A 19,731-nucleotide genomic window follows, 5' to 3' on the forward strand; every position below is an offset into this window, starting at 1 on the left:
GCGGCACCGGCCCCGCCCCGGCCCCCCGGCCCCGCGCCTTCCCCGCCCGGGGCTGTTGCGGCGGCCCCGGGAGGGTCCCCCGCGCCCGCTCGCGCTGTGCCCGGCCGCCGCTGCCGTGGCTCGGGGACCGCACACGCGTAAGGCGCAAGGAGGGGATTCCCCGCACAGCCCGCGGAACGGGACGGAACGGCGCGGGAGTCTCCGTGCAGGAGCCAAGGGGAGGTGCCTCGTTCACTAACGCGTAGGGAGGAGATTCTCCGCACAGCCTGCGGGACGGGACGGAGCGGGACTTTTCGTGCAGGGCTCAGGAGAGAAGAGACCGGGGAGGCGCAGGAGGGAAATCGTGCGGGATTTCAGGGGCCGCACCCTGGGCACGCCTCCAGCGGGGCACCTCCCGTCCCGCACGCTTTGGGGCGGCGGCGGCCCCGGTGCGGATTCCCCCGCGGGGCTCCGCCGTGTCCCCTCGCTCGGGCCGTCGGGCCCCGCGCCCGGGGCGGGCACGCGCGGCTCCCGCGGGCGGTGACGTCACGGCCCGCTCCCGCTCGCCGCTCCAGCCGGCGGGCGCACCCCGCGGGCGCGGAGCGGTGCGGAGCGGGGCTCCGCGCCACGGGCGCCAGCGGCGTCGCGCTGTGGAGGCCAGCAGGCGCCGCCTCCTCCCTCCCTCCCTCCGTCCCTCGTTCCCGCCCGCGCCGCTCTGTCCCATGTTCGGGCTGGGGAAGCCGGCGGGGCAGCAGGAGCTGGGCAGAAGCGGTGGGCTTCCGAAGATGGCGTCCGTGGGGGATTTCAACGTACTCAGCTCCAGCATCCCGGCCACCAAGGTGGAGCTCTCCGTGTCCTGCAGGTACGGTGGCGGCTCACGGCCGCGCCACCCGCTCGCCCCGCGGCGTCGGAGGGGGCGGACGGGCGGGGGCCCCTGGTCCCGGGCTTGTCACGGAGCGGGCAGGGGAAGCGCAGCTCGGGGCGCCCTCCGCATGCCCCGCGCTGTGCCAGGCGCTCCCTGCTGCCCTCGGAGCGCGCCGAGCGCGGGCCGCTGCCGGCGCATCCCCGGGCAGAGCCGGGCGCAGCCGGGGCCCGCTGCCAGCCCGCTGCAGCCCGCTGGCCGCGCACCGGGCGTGTCCGCCGCAGGGTGCTGCCGGCGGGCCCCGGGGCCAAGCGCCGTCTCCCGCGGCGGCTCCGGGCTCCGCCGAGACGGGCAGCGGCTGCCGCCGCCCCGCATCCTGCCCGCAACGCCGCCGGGCAGCGGGAGGCGCCTCGGTGGGCGCGCAGGGCGCGTTACCCGGCAGGGATTTAACTTCTGGAGCTGTCCCAAGTGCCGTGGTGGGACGAAGACCTTCCGTCCGCAGTAATCCTGTTCAAGGCTCTCTTGCAAAACTTAGGAGTGCTACGGGCGTGTTGTGTCGCTTCGTCATTTTTTATCGTAACGCTGCTGCCGAGAAATTGAGGGAATGCCAACCCGTAACACCAAATGTAGTGTCTGTGGTTTTGTCCCTTTGACGCTTGCTTATCGGTATTTTAAACGTCCTGTTTTCTCCCGTGATGCAGAGATTTTCTCATTAGAGGTCTAAAAATAGTTTTATTTGTGCGCTTTTTTATTCATGTCTCCGTTCACATTCCACAACTTCCTTAAGTATTTCCTAGTAGTTGCAAAGCGGGGTGACGCCTTTCACCTACAGAGTTGGCAGCTTCTAGCGGAAAATTTGAACTGTCAGTGTATTTCCTGAAATGGGAATGGGAAATGAGACAGAGTTTCCTCTACAATCCCTTGCTTCATTTTATAGTGTAGCTTCCCATTTTATAATGCTGCTGTTTACCGGTACTACTACCACGATAGACCGGCAGTGCTCTGAACTTAAATTGTCAGACCACTCCCTCTCTTTCCCTAGTAAATAAAGTCTGATTTCATGTTTTATCAAGTGTAGATTTCAAAAGAAGGCTGAAGCAGTCAGAAATAGAGTAAGATTAAATTTTTAATACTGAGACAGTCACCAGGCTGACATATAAACGCCCCGTTGTACTTGCTGTCTCTGCAAGGTTCACAAGCACCAACTGTTGTTCGAGGGTGTGCTGTGAGGTGTAAAAGCAATCCAGGACCTTTACTTTACTTTAAAGTTCTTCAGATAGCCTGTCACAGTTACAGATGTCAGAGCACTTCTGCTGAATGTGACCCAATTCACTTAGTATGGGAGTTCCTTTATTCCAGGTATCATTGTGTACACCTGCCATGTTTCACAGTGGTTTAATAATCCATCAGGTAGTAACATAGAAATGCAGGTATAGAGCACAGTCAATCGATTTTGACTTTACTTGTAACTAATTTCAGTATATCGTTTACAGCAGCAGTTTCTCTGTAGATGCTGTTAAAAACTGTGGCAGTTTTGTTAAAACTTTTTCATTTGTCTTGATGTCAAGTGCAGAAAGATGGGAATTTCCATGGAGATTCCTTTCTTCTGTATGTGCTGGATGACAATCTTTGATTACAAAATTATGCTTCAGAGCGGAGCATAAAATGAGTGACACTAGGGCAGAGATTAATGGTTAACACGTTTGTGATTCATCTGTAAACACATTCATTGGCTAAAGCTTGTGAAATGTGGTGTTAAATGAAATTGGGAAAGACAGCAAGAGCAAACTGCAAAATTCAGAGAATGCTGAAAATTCTGTAATAATTAGCAGTTGTTTATTCCTTCATACCTGGAGAAAAATGCTTTTAACAACAGTTTGGGTCATGATGGTTTTCTCCCTTGATACCTGAAGAGTTGTAGGACCAATGTGATCACTAATTTACATCAACAATTCTTAGTTGATAACTATCATTTACTCCTATATCTTTTTCTTGGGTTTTTCTTTTTATTTGGTTTTAGGGTTTCGTGTTGTTGTGGTGATGTTTTGTGGTTTTGGGGGGAGGGTTGTTTGTTTTCCTTGTAGGACATGAGGGAAGTTCTTCCAGTTTGTACAGGTGGTATAACTTGCGGTCAGTGAAGCAGTGCAAACTGTTTGTGCCATAAAGTAAATTTGTGGCTCTTCTTTCCTTTGTTCTCTCTTTCTGTCTGCCTTATTCAGTAAGGGTACAGTTTCTATTCCTTTAGCTCTCAATTCCATGTGGTTTATTTGTCAGCATTTCTCAATTTGCCTGCATCCTCATATTGTCAGTGTTGCCAAAGTATCCAGATTCAGCACTATGCAGATGGCATTGCACTACTTGATATTCTCCAAGCCACCCTGGTTTAGCTTCAGGGTCACATCAGCTGGCCTTTAGGAGAAGTGCATCTCATGGGATGAAAAATTCTGTAAAAATTGTAAAATCCAGAAGTGTTTTGGTTGTCAGGCAATGCTCTATCTGCTCTATTTCTTTATGACTAAAAGTTTTTTATATCATTCCATGGCTTTTGAATGCTAGCATTAGCTGTTATTTTTAAAATGCTAGAAAAGCAAGAAATTAATTTATTTCTAGTTATTACTACTCAGTGCCTATCAAATAAAAACTTCACTATTCTTTTCTGACTCTCTAAGATGTAGTTTATCAGGAAGCAGAAGTCTTTGACTCAAGAGCCAGCTCTAATATGGCAGAAGAACTTAGATACGTATCCCAGAGGATCCTGTGGTGTTGGTAATTGTCCACTATTCTGGATCAATTGTAGTAGCCATCTCCCTCTGCACCCTGTCTCTCCCTTCACCCCATGTGCTGAAGGGCATTTATGATCTGATGAAAATGTTACTGTCACCTGCCATGCAATCTTTATTTGTTGCTGCCTGGCATTATTTTGCACAGTTGTCGTGTGGTGAAGGACCAAGACCTTGTCCCTGCAGTCTGTGTGAAGGAGTGGAAATAGGCTGCACTCTATCCTTTTACTCACTAAGTTTTCCAGCCTGAAGATTCCTCTTCCTCTCCAGGGGTGTTTGCCCTGCGTGCTGCTTACAGGCCTGTGTCTAGACACAACTCTTCTCTTACCAGCTGTGTGTGTAAGCTTGTGGTCTTATGTGAGCTTCAGGTAAGCTTCGGGCCATATGACTGTCATCCTGTTTTCCCTCTGTTGATGTTCTCCACTGATTTCAATCTCGTTAAGTCTTGGAAAAACTTTGTATTCTGTTCCCATCTTCCTTCTGTTAGTGCTGTTACTATGTGTTGACTGAAGTGGTTTATCTAATGCTGAGAACTGCAAGGTTGTGATTATGTGCCCTGAAGTTTGTGCTCTGTGTGAGTGTACAAAATTCGATGTAGTTTAATGGGTTCAAGCTTTTAATTTTTTGGTTATGATCTGTATAATGATGACTTCTGTTTATCATGGTTACTGTGTGGACAGGTCTAGGATTTTTTCCTGTGGTACCTGATAATTCTGCAGCCATTCTGCAATCTTATGTTAATAAAAAGGTCAAGAGTTTTGTTATATCTCATGTTAATGTTTATTTATGGACTTATCAATCAGAATTATCTTATTGAGAGTGGTTTTTTAATATCTATAGGAAAGTGAAGCTTTAGTTTTATCATTTTGACTTCTCATAGTGTATCAAAGATGACATGGTTATTGGAAAGAGGGTTTTAAAATATTGACACAGTGCAGGGTCACTTTGCTAATTCAGAACGTTTGTTATGATAATACTGCTTTGAAAGGCTTTATGTTCAATCAGGCAGTGTGTCTTTATTGGTGTGGGTTTATGTTGGATAAACTCTACACTGCCTGTGTTCCCACAACAGGCATTATGTATGTAAAGGCACCGTAAACACCTTGTCACAATTAATTCAACAGAAGTACAGTTGGTTGCCCGTGCCTGTTTTGGATCGGTCCTATGCCAATTCACAATTTGTACAGAAATCTAACATTAATGAATGAGCCGAATGGAGTTAAGCAGCCCCTATTATCAGTAATTGAAATTACTCAATTTCAAGTTTCTTGCACAAACAAACCAAGCATACCACTTCAGAATTTTTCATTTTGTTTGGTGGCATGAAAGTCTTAACCAGGCACTTCCAAGTGTTTGCAATACCGAAAAGTATGTGAAATTATATCTTTGATTGTCCTAGGCATTGATTTCTGGCAAGATCATACCTCTCCAGCCACCATACTTACCTTCTGGGTTTTTTAAAATATTAATAATTTGTTAGAAGTCTATGTCACAGAAAGATATAACAATAAATTATTTGAGCCTGTAACTCTGTATAGTGCAAAATACAGAATATAAAATTAATTTTGATTGTGAATCTGGTTTTCATCTTCCTGCTTTCTTTGTGTATGTGTTTCTAGATTGGATTAAAACTCCATGGAGTGGTTATGTGACTGCAAACACAAGGTTGATCTTAACATTGCTTTTTCTGTGAAATAATACTGCCTAGAGAACCAACTGGTTTCAGATGAGAAGAAGAATAAATGGTTTAGAGTGTCCATAGTCATGGAGATGCATTCCTGATAGAGTGCAAGTTTAGTTTTCACCTGTGTGTCTCTATTGTTTGAAAGTTAAACCTGCAGCAGTGTGACTAATAGAATTTAAAGCAGATTGTTTGCTCTGTAAGTTCTGTCTTGTGGTATCCAGTGATGGGAAGATGGATGCTAGTGTGCTTACAAACAATTCCATGGGTGAGTGTCTCAATGAGGTATGGGAGTTAGTGTCTTTGAAATGGGTCTTAGTGCCTCTGCCAACCTCAAGGTGCAGAACCCAGACAGTTTGACTCCTGAACTTGAGGGTAACAGACAAATGGGTCAGACAAAGTCTGTTGCAGTATCCACATAGCCTGAATTTTTCAACTCTGGTGGAAAATGACATGTTCAAGGGGGGAATGTGGTAGGTGGTTTGGGAAGGCTGTACCTTCCTAGTATTGCAGCCACTGGGGAAGGGGACAACATGTGGCTGGGATTTTAGGATAAAAGGGGGCTGCATCCTCTGAAACCTTGAGAGAGAAACCCCACGGGCGTGTGGCCGAGTGGATTCTCTCCCTTTATTCAAATAACAGCGTAGGACTCCTCTGTCTCCTTTCTGGACAGTGGCTTTTCCTGGAGTGATTTTCCACATACTAGGGACAGGCTGTTTTAACCCAGCCCTGAGATGGGGAAGCTGAAAGTTCTTACTAGATCCCTTGTGGTGGATTCAGGTGAAACAAGACCGAATGACCAATGTATATACACATAGCAGGTTTATTTCAGAACGGTTTGGTTACATTGGGAAGTAGGTATGTATCTGCTTTGGTTGTTATTTATAGAAGTATAATTATATAAAAGTATAAAAATATCACTTACGAAAATATACAAGGAAAAGAAGGACAGGGTAAGAGTACAAAAGAAGAGGAAAGATACCACTACCCGTGGTTCCAGCACTGAGACTCGATTGTTGCAATTTTGGTGTTGTTTGATCAAAGTTGGGATTGCAGTCTTTACCCTTCGGGGCTGGAGAAGTCCCCTATTGTGGTTTGGAATGGGAGGAAATACAAGGAAGTAATGGGTGGTAGGAAAAGATTCAATGGGTTAATGTATGTTCGGGTGGGAAGGCCCAGGTGCTTCCCCTGGGAATGGCAGTGACACAGTACACTGTGACACACTGTGGATCATGCACAGTCTGGGGCTGCTTCAGGGGACTTTGAAGATTTGTGGCCCTTTCTAAGACACGACCACTGTTTCTCATGACTGCATAGGTTGAGCCAGTTGTGACTTCTGAGAACGAATGAATACCTTCAGGCTTACCTGAGTGTCTGGATACCTCCCCCAGGGGGTGGTTTTACACCTGAGTTACACCTGAGTCTCATCAGGAGAGGACATTGGCATGATAAAAAGCATTACCCCACGTTGCAGGACCTGCTTCTACTGGCCTTTTTGCTTTGGTGTGGTCATCCTCTGGTGGATGGGTGTGCACCTCCTCTGCGGCTGGGCTGTTCTTAGGAAGATTGACCACACACCCAAAAATTCTCCTCCCCTTTGTTAAGGGGTTGTGAATCTGGCCTCAGCAAAGCACCTGTTGCTTTTGCAAATCTGATTTTTGAGTCATTAACCTTTAACATTTCATTTCTCACACAGGCTTCTGGGTTTCACACAACCTTGGGAGTGTCAGGACTTGTCAGGTTTTGTCTGAACGTGCCTTTGCCTCTGTGGAGCTTTGTTTGGTTTTACTGAGCTGCGAACCCAAACCTGTTTTTTTTTTCCTAGTTACTGGGTGGCTGCTGCTTAGTTAGTTTCCTTTTGGCTTGTCCTTGTATAATTGTGTGGTATAACCACATTTCCTTCAGCAGATAGTAGTAGCAAGTAGTTATTATGTGTATAATGATGTATTTGTGACGCTGACAGAATGGTGCAGTGCGGAGGAGCATTGCCATGGTGTGATAGCAGAGGCTTTGCAAGTAGGGGCACAGGATGGGAATGCGACAGCAGGGGGTGAAAAGAGAGTACTCGTTACTTGCTAGGGACCCCAGTGCTGTAAAGAGGTCACCAGTAGTTGGTAAAGAAGTGCAGTTTGGGAGCTGGGCAAAACCAAAAGTGATGAAGGAGCAGGTCTCAAGCAGATTTAATACGGGCTGTATAGGGTGTACAGTAAATATAGGTGTAGAATGGAGGTGCAGATGAATGAAGTCAGGGCATGTTAACTCAGCTGGGGGTCCTTGGAGTGGGGAGGAAGAAGTCATCAACATCATACTCCTTCCAAGATCACCTCTTCCACCCCTGCCACCACTGCAAACTTCATGGTTGTCCTCAGACAGGAGGTGGGACACTGATGGGTGGCTCACTGTAACACTTTCCCTCAGCTGAAGCCCACTGTCCTAGAAGGGTGGCACACAGGAAGGTCTGGCAGCAGGAAAAGGTCTGGGTTGCTCGGAAGTGTTCAATGACTTTTTGTATTTTTATGAAGACTTTCTGTGATAGAATTTTCCTCACTTTTTTATTTGCCTATCTGAGCAGTGGCTCACCAACCAACAGTCCTGCACTGGCAGAGAAAGGATGAATATTACACTGATGGTATATATTTCCTTTTAAAATTACTTCCAGTACAAAGAGGTAGAATTACCTCTTTGAGGTATACCTTTTAAAGAGTTGTTTCAGAAAAACTACAAAACTGATCTGTAGATTTTATATGCTGTTGTACGTAAATGAAACACTGTGTTAGCTGTATTACACATTCCTAAAGAAATCAGATCTCATGTAGGGCAGCATATCCATGGATTTGGATGGTCTGGGTGAAAGTAACTGGAAAGGAGTGGTGAGTTGACACTAGATTGAAAATGTCTTTTGACCACCAGCAGTCATTGGTGCCATTTCCCAGGATACATCACCAGAAGCTCAGAGCCAGAGACTGTTTACCTGCCCAGCCCTAACAACATAAATGTGGATGGTTTATTCTGTTGGTTTCAAATAGAAATTAGGGTTTGTACTGAAGCAGAGTTCCACCAGTTTGTGATAGTACTAATTGGTCTTTTTTGTTTTTTTTTAATTTAAACTGGTATAGTCTATAATTATGTTTAGGTCTGTTTCATCTGCTCAAATGCATTTTTATAACCCAATATTTCCCATCTGTTCCAACAGAATTCCTGTAAAACTATTGCTGTGTTAGAGTAAATAAACTTGGCAATTCCTTTGCGGTTTTTTTACCCCCAGGAGAAATCAGCAGTTTTAATAGAGGTTTCTTCCTAAAATTGTTTGTGTACATCTAGGCAGAGATGGCTTTCTGTGGGTTGTGTTAAAACTCATGGAAGCACTGCTGATCTTACCCTTCTCATTGCTTCTCCCTTTCTTTTTTCCCTTATGGCTTCTGAATCAATATATTCTTAGCTTGACAATGAAAGTTACTGTGAGGCTGAAAATTATTTGTTTTCTGGTGAATTACTTCTCCAGAGGTTATGAAGAGGTACTGTGAATGTTTTCTTAAGCTTGCACATCAGAGATATGTTTGCTTTCTTTCCGGTTCTTCTAGTGCCTTGAAGAGTGGAGATGGTTTGAACAGAAAGGAACAGATCATCCTAATTGCCTGTTAGTCAGTAGAGTCACTGTTGTCTCACCTGTGAGCCTATTGTAAGAAAACCAGTTATTTTGACAACATTGTAAAATTCTGAGAGATTGTCTGGTCTGCTGTTAGGTCCAGGGCATTTTGAATCTAGAGATTTGGAGGCTAATAGCTGGCTTTGTTGTGCTCTGACAGAACAGAGAAGGAGAGAGTAAATAGCTGTGGAAGGGTGACTATTTAAGCTGCCACTGAGTAATTTGTGCAATTACTCTGCAGGTGGGTCAAGTGGGCTCTTCACTGGAGTGGACTCTTTGGCTCATACATCCTAGGAGTGATCCTTGCAAGTTCAGGGGTACCATTAAGGCTCAGGGGTAGTGCCTACCAGGTAACAATACAGTTATGTTACAATTAGTAGTGCAATGGGTACTATTCTGCACATTAAAAAGTGATTAGGATGCTGCTTTCTGGAAAGCAATAGGATGCTTTCCATGAAAAAGTGATGTGGGCCCATCATTAAGTGAGGGAAACAGAAATGCTTTTATTTAATGCACTAGGGACAGTTCCTTTTCCCATAGATTGATAAAATGTGAGAGAAGTAGCGTGTGCTTGTAATATAGAATACAAATATGATATTCTGAAAATGTCTATTTTCTAAAAATTATTTTTCATGAGTAACCAACTTCTGTTTGCATACTGCTGAGTGCTTTATTTCACAACGGAGAAATCTTTGCATGCATTTAAATGTAAGTCTGAAGAGGAAGAGGAACATAAAGCCATAGCACCCAGAGAGATATTGACAAATTAATCTGAAGTGAACCACATATTTATCAATAAAGATGTCAGAACTGTTGAAAGCAAAGTAAGTCTTTTTTCAGTCAATACAGATTTTTAATTTTTTTAAAATTTTGAAACTAGAAAAGCAGATTTTAAACTGCTCAGTTCCGTAGTTACTGTGGTCTGTTCTTCAAGGCCAGAATTCTATGATTTCTGATGGGAGAATTGGATTTACTTCTGCTTAGCAGTTTGGTGTGACAAAGGCTTAAAAAAATCCCCAGTCACACAGAGAAGGAAGTTCAGATATTGATCACTAAATAAAGTGAAATTTGAAGGAAAGTGTATGTTGACAAGGAGAGTAAATGCTACTTTTTAGTGTACATCTGCCAACGTAGACACGGGGCATAGTGGGTGGGAGATCATAGGAAGCAGCAAACGCTGTGATGGTTTCTGATGAGCTACCACTGCTGACTAGATCAGTGAATCTTGAAGCATCTGATTTCTACATGTGACTTGTTTTAGGTTAAACGGTACAAAACACTTGGCATTAGGAGGCATTTCTTTACTGAGAGGGTGGTCAGGTGCTGGAACAGGCTTCCTAGAGAGGTCGATGCCCCAAGCCTGGCAGTGTTTAAGAGGCATTTGGACAATGCCCTACATAATGTGTTTTAACTTTTGATCAGCCCTGAAGTGGTTGAGCCATTGGACTGGATGATCATTGTAGGCTCCTTCTAACTGAAACATTCTATTCTAAAAAACTTCTTGAGCACTGGACTGTTATTTTGATAAATTTTTATGGAGTTTATGAAACTGTGTAAACAAAGCTAAATACGTTTTAACTTTATCTTGTTTACTCTTCACTTTCTTTCCTGCCCTGGAGAAATGGCTGTGATTATACAGAAAAGAAGTTCTCCCAGCATTTCCAGCATTATTGCCGTGGTTCCTATTAACTTTTTTCCCCTTAGACATCTATGCTGTTGCAACTGTTTTGGAAGGTCCACACCAGAATGGGCAGGTGCAGAATGAATTCCTTCAAGATCTCTGCTAGTAGAATAATGATTTCTGCACAGATGTTCCCAGACTTCCTTGCTATAGGTGTTTGATATGCACGTTTCTCAAGAAAAAAAGTTTTGTTTTTTTCCCCCTCTCTCATAATTGATAGAAATTCCTTTTCTTTTTGCATTCTTTATCTGCAAGGCTTAATGGACATAGACAAAAAATGTACTCACCAAGTTCAGTTAAAATATAAGTCTGTTTCTCTGAATACTTTGATTAGAAGAAAGAAAGTTTCAGATATTTCTGGTTTCTGAGGTTGTGAGCTTTCCTGAGACAAAACAGCTTACTACCAAAGACAATGCTTTTCTCACTAAAAAAATATACTCTGTATTGCTCAGCATGTGCAGAAAGTGCCATTGAAAATTAAGAGTGCAAAGACCACCTAAAGTTCTAAAAATGCATTCAGTCTGCTTTCTGTTTTGCATTACCGCTCCTTGTAGATTGTCCTCTGCACAGTTACTGTGGAGTTTTCTAATATTTAAAGGAGCAGTTTGATTGTTACTCCCCTAAAATGAAAGTGCACAAACGAAATTGAGCAGCCTATTGAGGTGTTAGGTGATTTACTGGCCAAATCTGACTTTTTTTTTTTTTTCCCCTGTTGGCACTTTTTCTTTAAAATCCCTTTTGAAATTGGCTGCATTGCTTGAACAGCTTGCCAAGTTCTTACATTACTATTTTGGTTTGCTCTTTATGATTTGGACAATCAGGCATGCTGCAAACTTTGCTGAAGGCATTGTTTATTTGTAGGAAAGTGTGTGAAGGGTTGAATGGAGGGTGTTGCAAGTTGTACTAGTTCAAAACCACAACTTCATTGCATGAACTGACCTGAATTACAGTGTTAAACTGGGGTGTCTCCCCTTGCAATCCTTTCAGGGATACTGCTTCTGTAGAAATGTTCTTAACTCATTAAAGATTCTTTATCTTTAGATTCTTTAGGATTCTTTAAGAACCTGTAAATTCTCATCTACAGATTCTTACCTTATTTTTATGCTGTTCCTATGGTGGCTGCTTTTTGCAGCTGCTGGAAGTGTCAGGATCAACTAAGCTTTACAGTACCAGGCCACTCTTTATGTTACTATGTGTATAGGAAAATAGAGGGGAACAAAACTTAAAAGGAACACAAGAGGAGTAAGAAATATCTAAAGAACTCAAAGCACCTTATCTCAGTGTAAGCATGACTAAAATTCCTTAATCCTCACCTACAGTAACAAGCACTAACAATTATAAGGTCGCTGTATGGTCATCATGCAGAGGAATTAAAATTGTTTGGAATTCTAATGGCGAGTATGGGAGGCCCGTTCCAAAATCTAATGTACTATTTGTTCCATATAAGTCTAATTTTGAGGTTTTATTGCAATTCATTTTGGGATAATCCAATTCTAGTTACTAGGAATTAGTGATGTATCTAGGTATGTATAATTAAGGAGGAATAGGAAGCAATTTTCATTTTGGGTTGGCAATTCCAATATTGCAGAACTTGCTGTACTGTCTTTTAAAGCAGTTTGTAGTGATTGTTGTCAACTACTGATTTGGGTTCACTGATTTTCCTGTGTTTCTTAATGCTTCCAATTTATATTTGCATGATTTTCATCAAGGTAGGATATGGTTTCACTGAGTATAATTGTATGCATAAAAATTACATTTCTGAATGGACTAGAGAAGTTCAAAATAATTAGTGTGTGCAGAATTCAGGCGTATTCACAAGTAGTAATATTAAAACTAGTGTGTACTTTGGCTAGATTAAATAAAACAGATCTGTCCAATGTTCTTTTTAAGAGATCTGTCCAATGTTCTTTTTAAGCTATTTTTTTCTTGTTCGTATTGCTTGTTCTGAAGTGTGAACTTGGCAATACCTATATTTGGAATACAATCTTTTCATTGCTGAAGTCTTAATTGGACCACTTAGAACACCTGTATTGAACAAAATGTTAATATGCTTTTCAGCACTGTTCAGAGGCACAAAAATAATGTAATTTAGATCTGAATGAGAGTAGTTAATGGTGACCCTTGAAGAGGCTCTATTAGTTATTAAAAATAATCAGCTATAAGGGATATAAACTCATTATTTAATACTTCTGTTTGTTCTGGGGTGGGATCAAAGACCTTTACTAGAAATTGTAGCTATCTGACTTGATAGACAATGGATATTTCACATCATGTCTCCCACCTTTATCAGTGAAAGATGGCAAAACAATGGAATAAAGTTCAACTTCTGTGCCTGCGGTGCAGAAGATTCAATTTATGGTTAAACCTGTTCCTACTTCTCTGGCTACATCGAGGTCAGCTTCCATTTGTAGCAGTATTTCCCTCACAGATACAGTCTATGCCTCCAGTTATTTCTGGTTTCTCTGAACTCCAGTGGCTCCCTATCTGTCTTAGATTGCAAGAAATTGGACTGTCCAAAACATTATTGCTTGAAATGAGTGTTTATCAGTATTATGAAGAGCAGATGATTAGTCTGAAATGGCATTTTTGTTTGTGTATTCCAGTATGCCCTTTTCCCAAAGGGACAAGACTCCTGACTGGCATTCAGTTTGTGGTCAACTGTAATGTCTAGGGCTGTTTTTGACATAACTGCTGTATATCCAGCTCCATGTAAATATGCTGCATTTTTGCTGTTAAGTTTATTACCTTCCAAAGTTTATTAGCTCTTTCTTGTCTCTTTTCAATGGCGTCCTGTTTGCAGAACATTTGTCTGTCAAGACAGTTTTAAAAATTTATTTAATTTTTTTTTTATGATGAAATGTTGGTAACTATGCTGAGAATGGTTTATGGCCAGTCCTGATTCTTTAGAATTGCTAATTTAAGTCTGTTCATCTGTGTATGATTCTCAGCTGGCTGAAGTGTGGATATGCTATTGGAACTGCATTCCATAACAAAATTAATATTTATTCCTAGTTGTGTCCTATGTATGGATTAGTTCTCTTTACCTTGTCCATGACAAGGTTCTTAGAGATACTTCCTGATGGCTCTGAAATCTCATAGCCAATCTTTTAAATAAAGTCTAAGGTTTTTGGGTTGAGCTGGCAAGTTAATCTCTGGTAGACATTTGTGATTTAAAGGTGTTTCTCTTCCTGATGCCTGTTACATGTATATATAACATACATTTTGATTTTTGATTCATGCTGTTGGAGTATATGAGCCACAGTTTGCTCAAATCCAAAATGGATAACAAAATGAACTGTAAGCTGACTCCAGTGTTAGTGCTGACTAAGTCTTGTGTATTAGGAGGGGAGAAGACTAAGTTGACTCTTGATTAAAAATGTTAAAAATGTATTTGCATTGGTATCTGATTTGCATCTTTCACAATTTTTTTATACCTAAGATTATTTTTATCTCTTCTTTTTTTTCATAGAAATCTTTTGGACAGAGATACATTTTCTAAATCTGATCCAAGTGAGTATATAGTATTTTATTGTTTATTCTTATTACATATTTTAAATGTGTAAACACTGGAATAAAATTAGGTGGGGGATTTTCTTCAGTGTCAGTTAGATTTAGATTGTCTTTGTGACAATTACTTAGAATAATTAAGTTACACTTGAATAAGTTACACTTAATAATTAATGTTATGCGAACTGGAAATTTAAAGACTGTTGTTATTCATATAGCTTTTCTGAGCTAAATAGTCTGTTATTTAGTATTTAACCTAAAGTTTCCTAAAATTAATAAATTCTGGAAAGTTGGGTTGTTGTTTCTTTTTTAGTATCTGTTGTTTTAGATATTTTTCAAAGCTATTAGGCAAAATACTAAATAAACTAGAAGCATTTGTTGCTGCTAATACATACTGTCCACTAATCTTAGAGTCAAATGCTGAAAAATAAAATTAGGTTAATTAATCTCTGGGAAACAGTATCTTTCCTGATCAAAAATGCTATGATGGTTTTTTAGTTAATCTTTTCAGAATTGTAAGCTAGTGTCACTCACTTTCCTCCTAAGCTGAATTATGACAGGATGCCCCAAAACTTTCATGTCTACGAATTTATGATGGGACTTCTGATTTAAAATCCATTACTATCTCCCTGTATTGGATGCTTTATGAAAACTTTAATCAAGGAACTGAGATCACAAGAAATTTCCTTTCTCTTCTGATAATTTTACTCAAAGGAGTTTTGTGTGGTTAATAGACTGGTCCTTAGGTTGTGGTGTCATCTTGTCTCTCCTACAACTCTCCATTTGCTTTTATCCATAAGTTCAATTTCTTTCTTTAAGCCTGGGCTTTTCTTCCTTAGGATACCACATATTGTGCTTACTGGCATTGGAAATAACCCTAGATGCATATACTTGTATCAAGTCTCTGGACATGCCACCATGTCCTGATATTTGAATGCTGAGTCATGTAGCAGAATGAAACATTTGAGTACTTTTGTAAGAGTATATGTTTCCATTCTGCATCAAAAAATTCTTGGGAGAGATTCCACCGTACTCTTTTGAAGGGAGAAGCTTCTTCCTGGGAAAAAACTACAAGAAGTTAGGAGTACCTTTGAAGTTTCTAACCTGTAAAGCTTAAAAAAAAAAAAAAAAAACAAAACAAACCAAAAAACAAAACAATCCCAGAAGACATAGGCAATACCATGCTTCTGTATGGAGATCACCCAGAAACAAAACTGAGTGTTTTGCATATTGATAAAGAATTTTAGTTGACTAAAAAATTTAGTAAAAATTAGTTGAGGGTTGGATTGGATGATCTTCAAAGGCCCCTAACAATTCTGTGATTCTGTTACAAAAGACCCTTAGTTAAACTGTTTTGAAGAAAGCTCAGTGACCTGTTGCCTGTAATGAATTCAGAGATCTCTCATATTGGCAAAAGTGATATGATGTCTATAGTTCTTAAGCTCAAATATTATTAAGGACAAGTGCTTTGAGTTTTTATCAGCTAGGGCACTGTGTGAGACATGGGTTGCAGGGTTTGAGTGGCAGGGTGCTGCAGTGTGAGCTGTGTGGGAGAAGGCCATGAGCCACCCTGTGACAGTCACAGCTGGTTCCAGTCAGCTCTGGCAACCACGTCAGCAGCACTTGCCTGCCAGAACTTCTGCCAGCCAGGGGAGCACACAGTGCCCAGCTCAAACATACCACAGGAAAAATGTGCCAGCAGTTGCAAGCTAGAGACAGAGCTGCTGGAGATACTGCCAGAGCCACATGTGTGCAGATAGACTGCTGGAGATGCCTTCTGGAGAGGAGATGCTCCACACAAAGGGCAGTGTGGTTGGGGGTCCCCAGGACGAGGGAAGTCCCCAGGGACGAGGGAAGACATGACAATCTTGACTCCATGTTTCAGAAGGCTGACCTATTATATTATGATATATATTATATTAAAAATGCTATACTAAAACTATACTAAAAGAATAGAGAGAAAAGATTCATCAGAAGGCTGGAAAGGAATAGAATGGAATGATAACAAAAGCTAGTGACTGCTCAGAGCCTTGACAGAGCTGGACCAGTGATTGGTCATCAAGTAGAAACAACTCACATGGACCAGTCAAAGATGCACCTGTTGCATTCCACAGCAGCAGGTAATTATTGTTTTTCTTTTCCTCTGAGGCTTCTCAGCTTCTCAGGAGAAAAAATCCTGGCAAAGGGATTTTCATGAAATATCATGGTGACAGGGCAGTACCTCCAAAGGCTCTGTAGCCCATGCACAGCCCAAGAATGTGCAGGTGGGTGAACCAAAGAGATCCTGGGTGGTGGGTGACCTCTTCTGGGAAAAACATGGAAACAAAGTGGCAGGGAAACCTAAAGAAATCTTAGTATCTATTTTAAAATGTTTCTGAGACGTAAACTAGTGGTATGTTTTAATGGATTCAGAGTACATGGAAATATTTTTAAAGTATCATAAACTTGCTTATCGATTTGAGACATACTACTTTTTCAATTTATGTAAATAGCTTTTTTTAAGCTCTCAAGTTGGTGGTGTGCTTTAGTTGTGAGTACCCAGTTATGCTGCCAAACAGGCCTGTCTGTCACAGGTAAGCAGTATAAAACCATGGAGTACAGTAATACTGTCCTTGGTGAAGAGAGAAGGGAGAAACTGTTGACTCTGGAAGTACTCATGTTGTATTTGCACTCTAGAAATTACTTGTCAAAGCAGCTTTGATTTTGGGTATTCTCCAAACAGGGTACATCCAGTTTTAGTATTTTGCAGGTTTTTTTAATAGCCAGTTTAGTTTGTTTGCTTATACTGTCCTTTATTTGGTCACAGGACATATGTTCCTTCTGTAAAAGGGATGAGTAGCATAAAGTGTTCTTGTTCTTCTCTGTTGGGAAGTACAGCAGGACAGCTTTCCTCAATGTCTATTCATTTGGACAAAGGCCATTCTTAGACTGCTCTGTATACAGTAAGTTTATTCTATAGCTAAAAAGGTGTCAAAATCAGCATCCTGCCACTGCCACAAGATCCACTTTTACAGCCACTGAATTTGCAGCCATTAGATCTCGTACAAGATGGAACCGTGTAGAGTCATTCTGTATGAGGTCTCATTGCTTTTGGCTAGGCCAGTTCTGATATGCTTTTCATACTCCAATGCATTTATCTAAGGATCATACTGGTAGTGAAAATCCAATTTTATCTTCTTGGTCTTTTTCTCAGAGGGACACATGAATGTAGCTGACTTCCATGTCAATATAAACAGCCTTCTCCTGAAATTAAAAAGGAAATTGTGATTTTCCTGGTTCTCTTAGGAGATATGCTTGGCCTTTTTTTAATACTGTAATTGCTACTTGGTATTCCAGTTCTGACCACTTCCCTGCGATCTAGAATATTCATGCCAAGACCAATCTGTCACTTTGCCTGCCCAGAGGCAAGTGACAGAAGTAACTGTAGAGACAGCAGATATAGATGGGACAGGTTTGGATAGCCATTGTTCAGGACGTATTTCAAAAAATACTGAAGCCTCTTACTGACAGTGCTTTCTGCTCAGTGGAGTCAAAGCAAGTCAAACATACTGATTTACTGTAGTGTTTGGAGCATTCTGCTCTCCCAGTTTGGAGACCATTTCTTCTAGGAATATATTTTTTTAAATCTGTAGGTTTTATTGATTGGGTTTTTTGTCTTGAAGAAAGCTGAGCTAAAGTAGTGCTTCCTTGATGAGGTGGGGATAAGACCTGCCGAGGAGATACAGATTAATGATTTTGGCACGTTTCTTCTGTCTAATGATAGGCAGAATTGTTCTCTTCCCATGCTCTGACAGCTCAAGCTGAGCCCTGCAGAGCTGTGCTGGCAGCAGCACACTCCTCCTGGGGAACCCTGTGGCTGCTGAGTATAGACCATCAGAAGAGTCCAGGATGAACGACTGAAAACGTAAAAACTCTTCCCTGGGGAATCTCCCCACGGAGGACAGTAACAATAAGAAGAATCTCTTGGCAGGTGGGATAAAGGGACCTTAGAGCACCTCTGCCTGGAAGGTATAAAAGCTGGTCAGTGAAGAGTATTGGGGAGCCCTGCTAGAACTGGTACCATGGAAAGATTTAGGTAGCATAGGGAAAAGGTCAATGTCATTCTGGGTAAGTCTTCCTTGAAATGGAGTGGATATGTTGTTGTGTTTGGGAAAACTGGGATGGGCAATGTTGATGTAACAGTAGTTGCCAGACTAAAGGATAAGCATATATTCATTGAAAGGGGAAGGACCAGAGCAGGTAAGGGAGGCCCAGTCTGTTTGGGAAGACAAGAAGGTGCAGGCTATAATAATCTATAATACTTTGGGAACTGTGTCTATAACAGAGTAATAAGTGTTGACATTTCCACCTTCTTTTTCATTACAAGACTTAATTAAATTTACCTTGAATGTGACATTTTGGTATCAGAGTTAAAAATTACTGAATATTAATATTCCTGGGTTTAGATGTAGCTGTATCTGCTCTTGGAACAACTCATACAGCAAAGCCTTCCAAAAGGGTTTCTCAGTTACTCTTCATCAGTGTGCTGCTGTGAGCTTTCTCATTGCTCCCTCAGTTTTTGAGATTATGAGAGAAAAACTATTTTTTTATCTCTGTCTTAGGATGTGGTTGCATGATGTGATGGCTTTTGAAATATTATTTATCCCCCTGTTTTCCTTCTTCTCCCTCATGACAATGCTGTTAACTGTTTTCTGCTACAAGATGGGTTGCTTTATGGAGCCTTTAATCTCTGGTTTGAGCATTTCAAGTGCTTTAGATCAACTTTACCTAATTTATCTGCATTTCTCCAGTTGGATATGAATTTGATGAAGTTTTTAGTGATTACTGCAATTAGTGTATCAGGATCTTTACAAAACTCTCTCCAAGAGCCATTTGAGATAATGAATCTCAAAATTGATGGAGACCAATATCATGGTTTCCTAAAATTTATGGGGTGCATTTAAAAATTTTCTACATTTACAAAGTATTTATCAGAAAGACCGATAGATGTCTTTTCTATAGCTTTCATTAGGGCTGACTTTTTTTTGAAATGTCAGTTTGAGATGCACACGTGTATGTATCCCTGCCAGACTTGTACCTTTTACTTACAATAAAATGCTGCATTAGGTGACTGCTTATTACTCTATATTTTTATTATATTTAAAATATCAGCCACATCTGCAGCCTAGAAGGGGAGACCTTATTGCAGTCTACAACTAGTAGAGGGTTCTTTAGCCTGAAGAAAAGGAGACTCAGAGGTGACCTTATCTCTCTCTGCAACTGCCTGAGAGGGGGTTGTAGTCAGGTGGGGTCTCTTTCTCCAGGCAGCAGCTGTCAGAATGAGAGGACACAGTCTCAAGCTGTGTCAGGGGAAATACAGGTTGGATATTAGGAAGAAGTTTTTGCACAGAAGGAGTGATAAAATACTGGAATGGCCTGCCTGGGGAGGTGGTGTAGTCACCATCCCTGAATGTTTTCAAAAAAAGACTGGATGTGGCACTCGGTGCCATGGTTTAGTTGAGGTGTTTAGGGCATGGGTTGGACTTGATAATCTTGCAGGTGTCTTCCAACCTGGTCATTCTGTGATTGTCCACTGATCTCTTCTCTGTGGTGACC

The 19,731-nt window shown here is 41.7% G+C and overlaps 1 protein-coding gene across 2 annotated transcripts in view; it reads left to right on the forward strand.

Annotated features, from left to right (window-relative positions):
* The first annotated feature begins 391 nt into the window (after positions 1–391).
* CPNE8 (copine 8) overlaps positions 392–19,731 on the forward strand; it is a 69,919-nt gene continuing 50,579 nt past the window's right edge. For both annotated transcript variants that reach the window (XR_005258976.1, XM_038154190.1), the window contains exons 1-2: positions 392–841; positions 14,099–14,139. Coding sequence is in view for 1 of the 2 variants with exons in the window: in XM_038154190.1 (XP_038010118.1) it covers positions 702–841; positions 14,099–14,139 (181 nt within the window). In the remaining variant the exon portion in view is untranslated. The remainder of the gene's footprint in view (positions 842–14,098; positions 14,140–19,731) is intronic.

This window comes from Motacilla alba, chromosome 1A (genome assembly GCF_015832195.1).
Source record: "Motacilla alba alba isolate MOTALB_02 chromosome 1A, Motacilla_alba_V1.0_pri, whole genome shotgun sequence".
Classification (NCBI taxonomy): domain Eukaryota; kingdom Metazoa; phylum Chordata; class Aves; order Passeriformes; family Motacillidae; genus Motacilla; species Motacilla alba.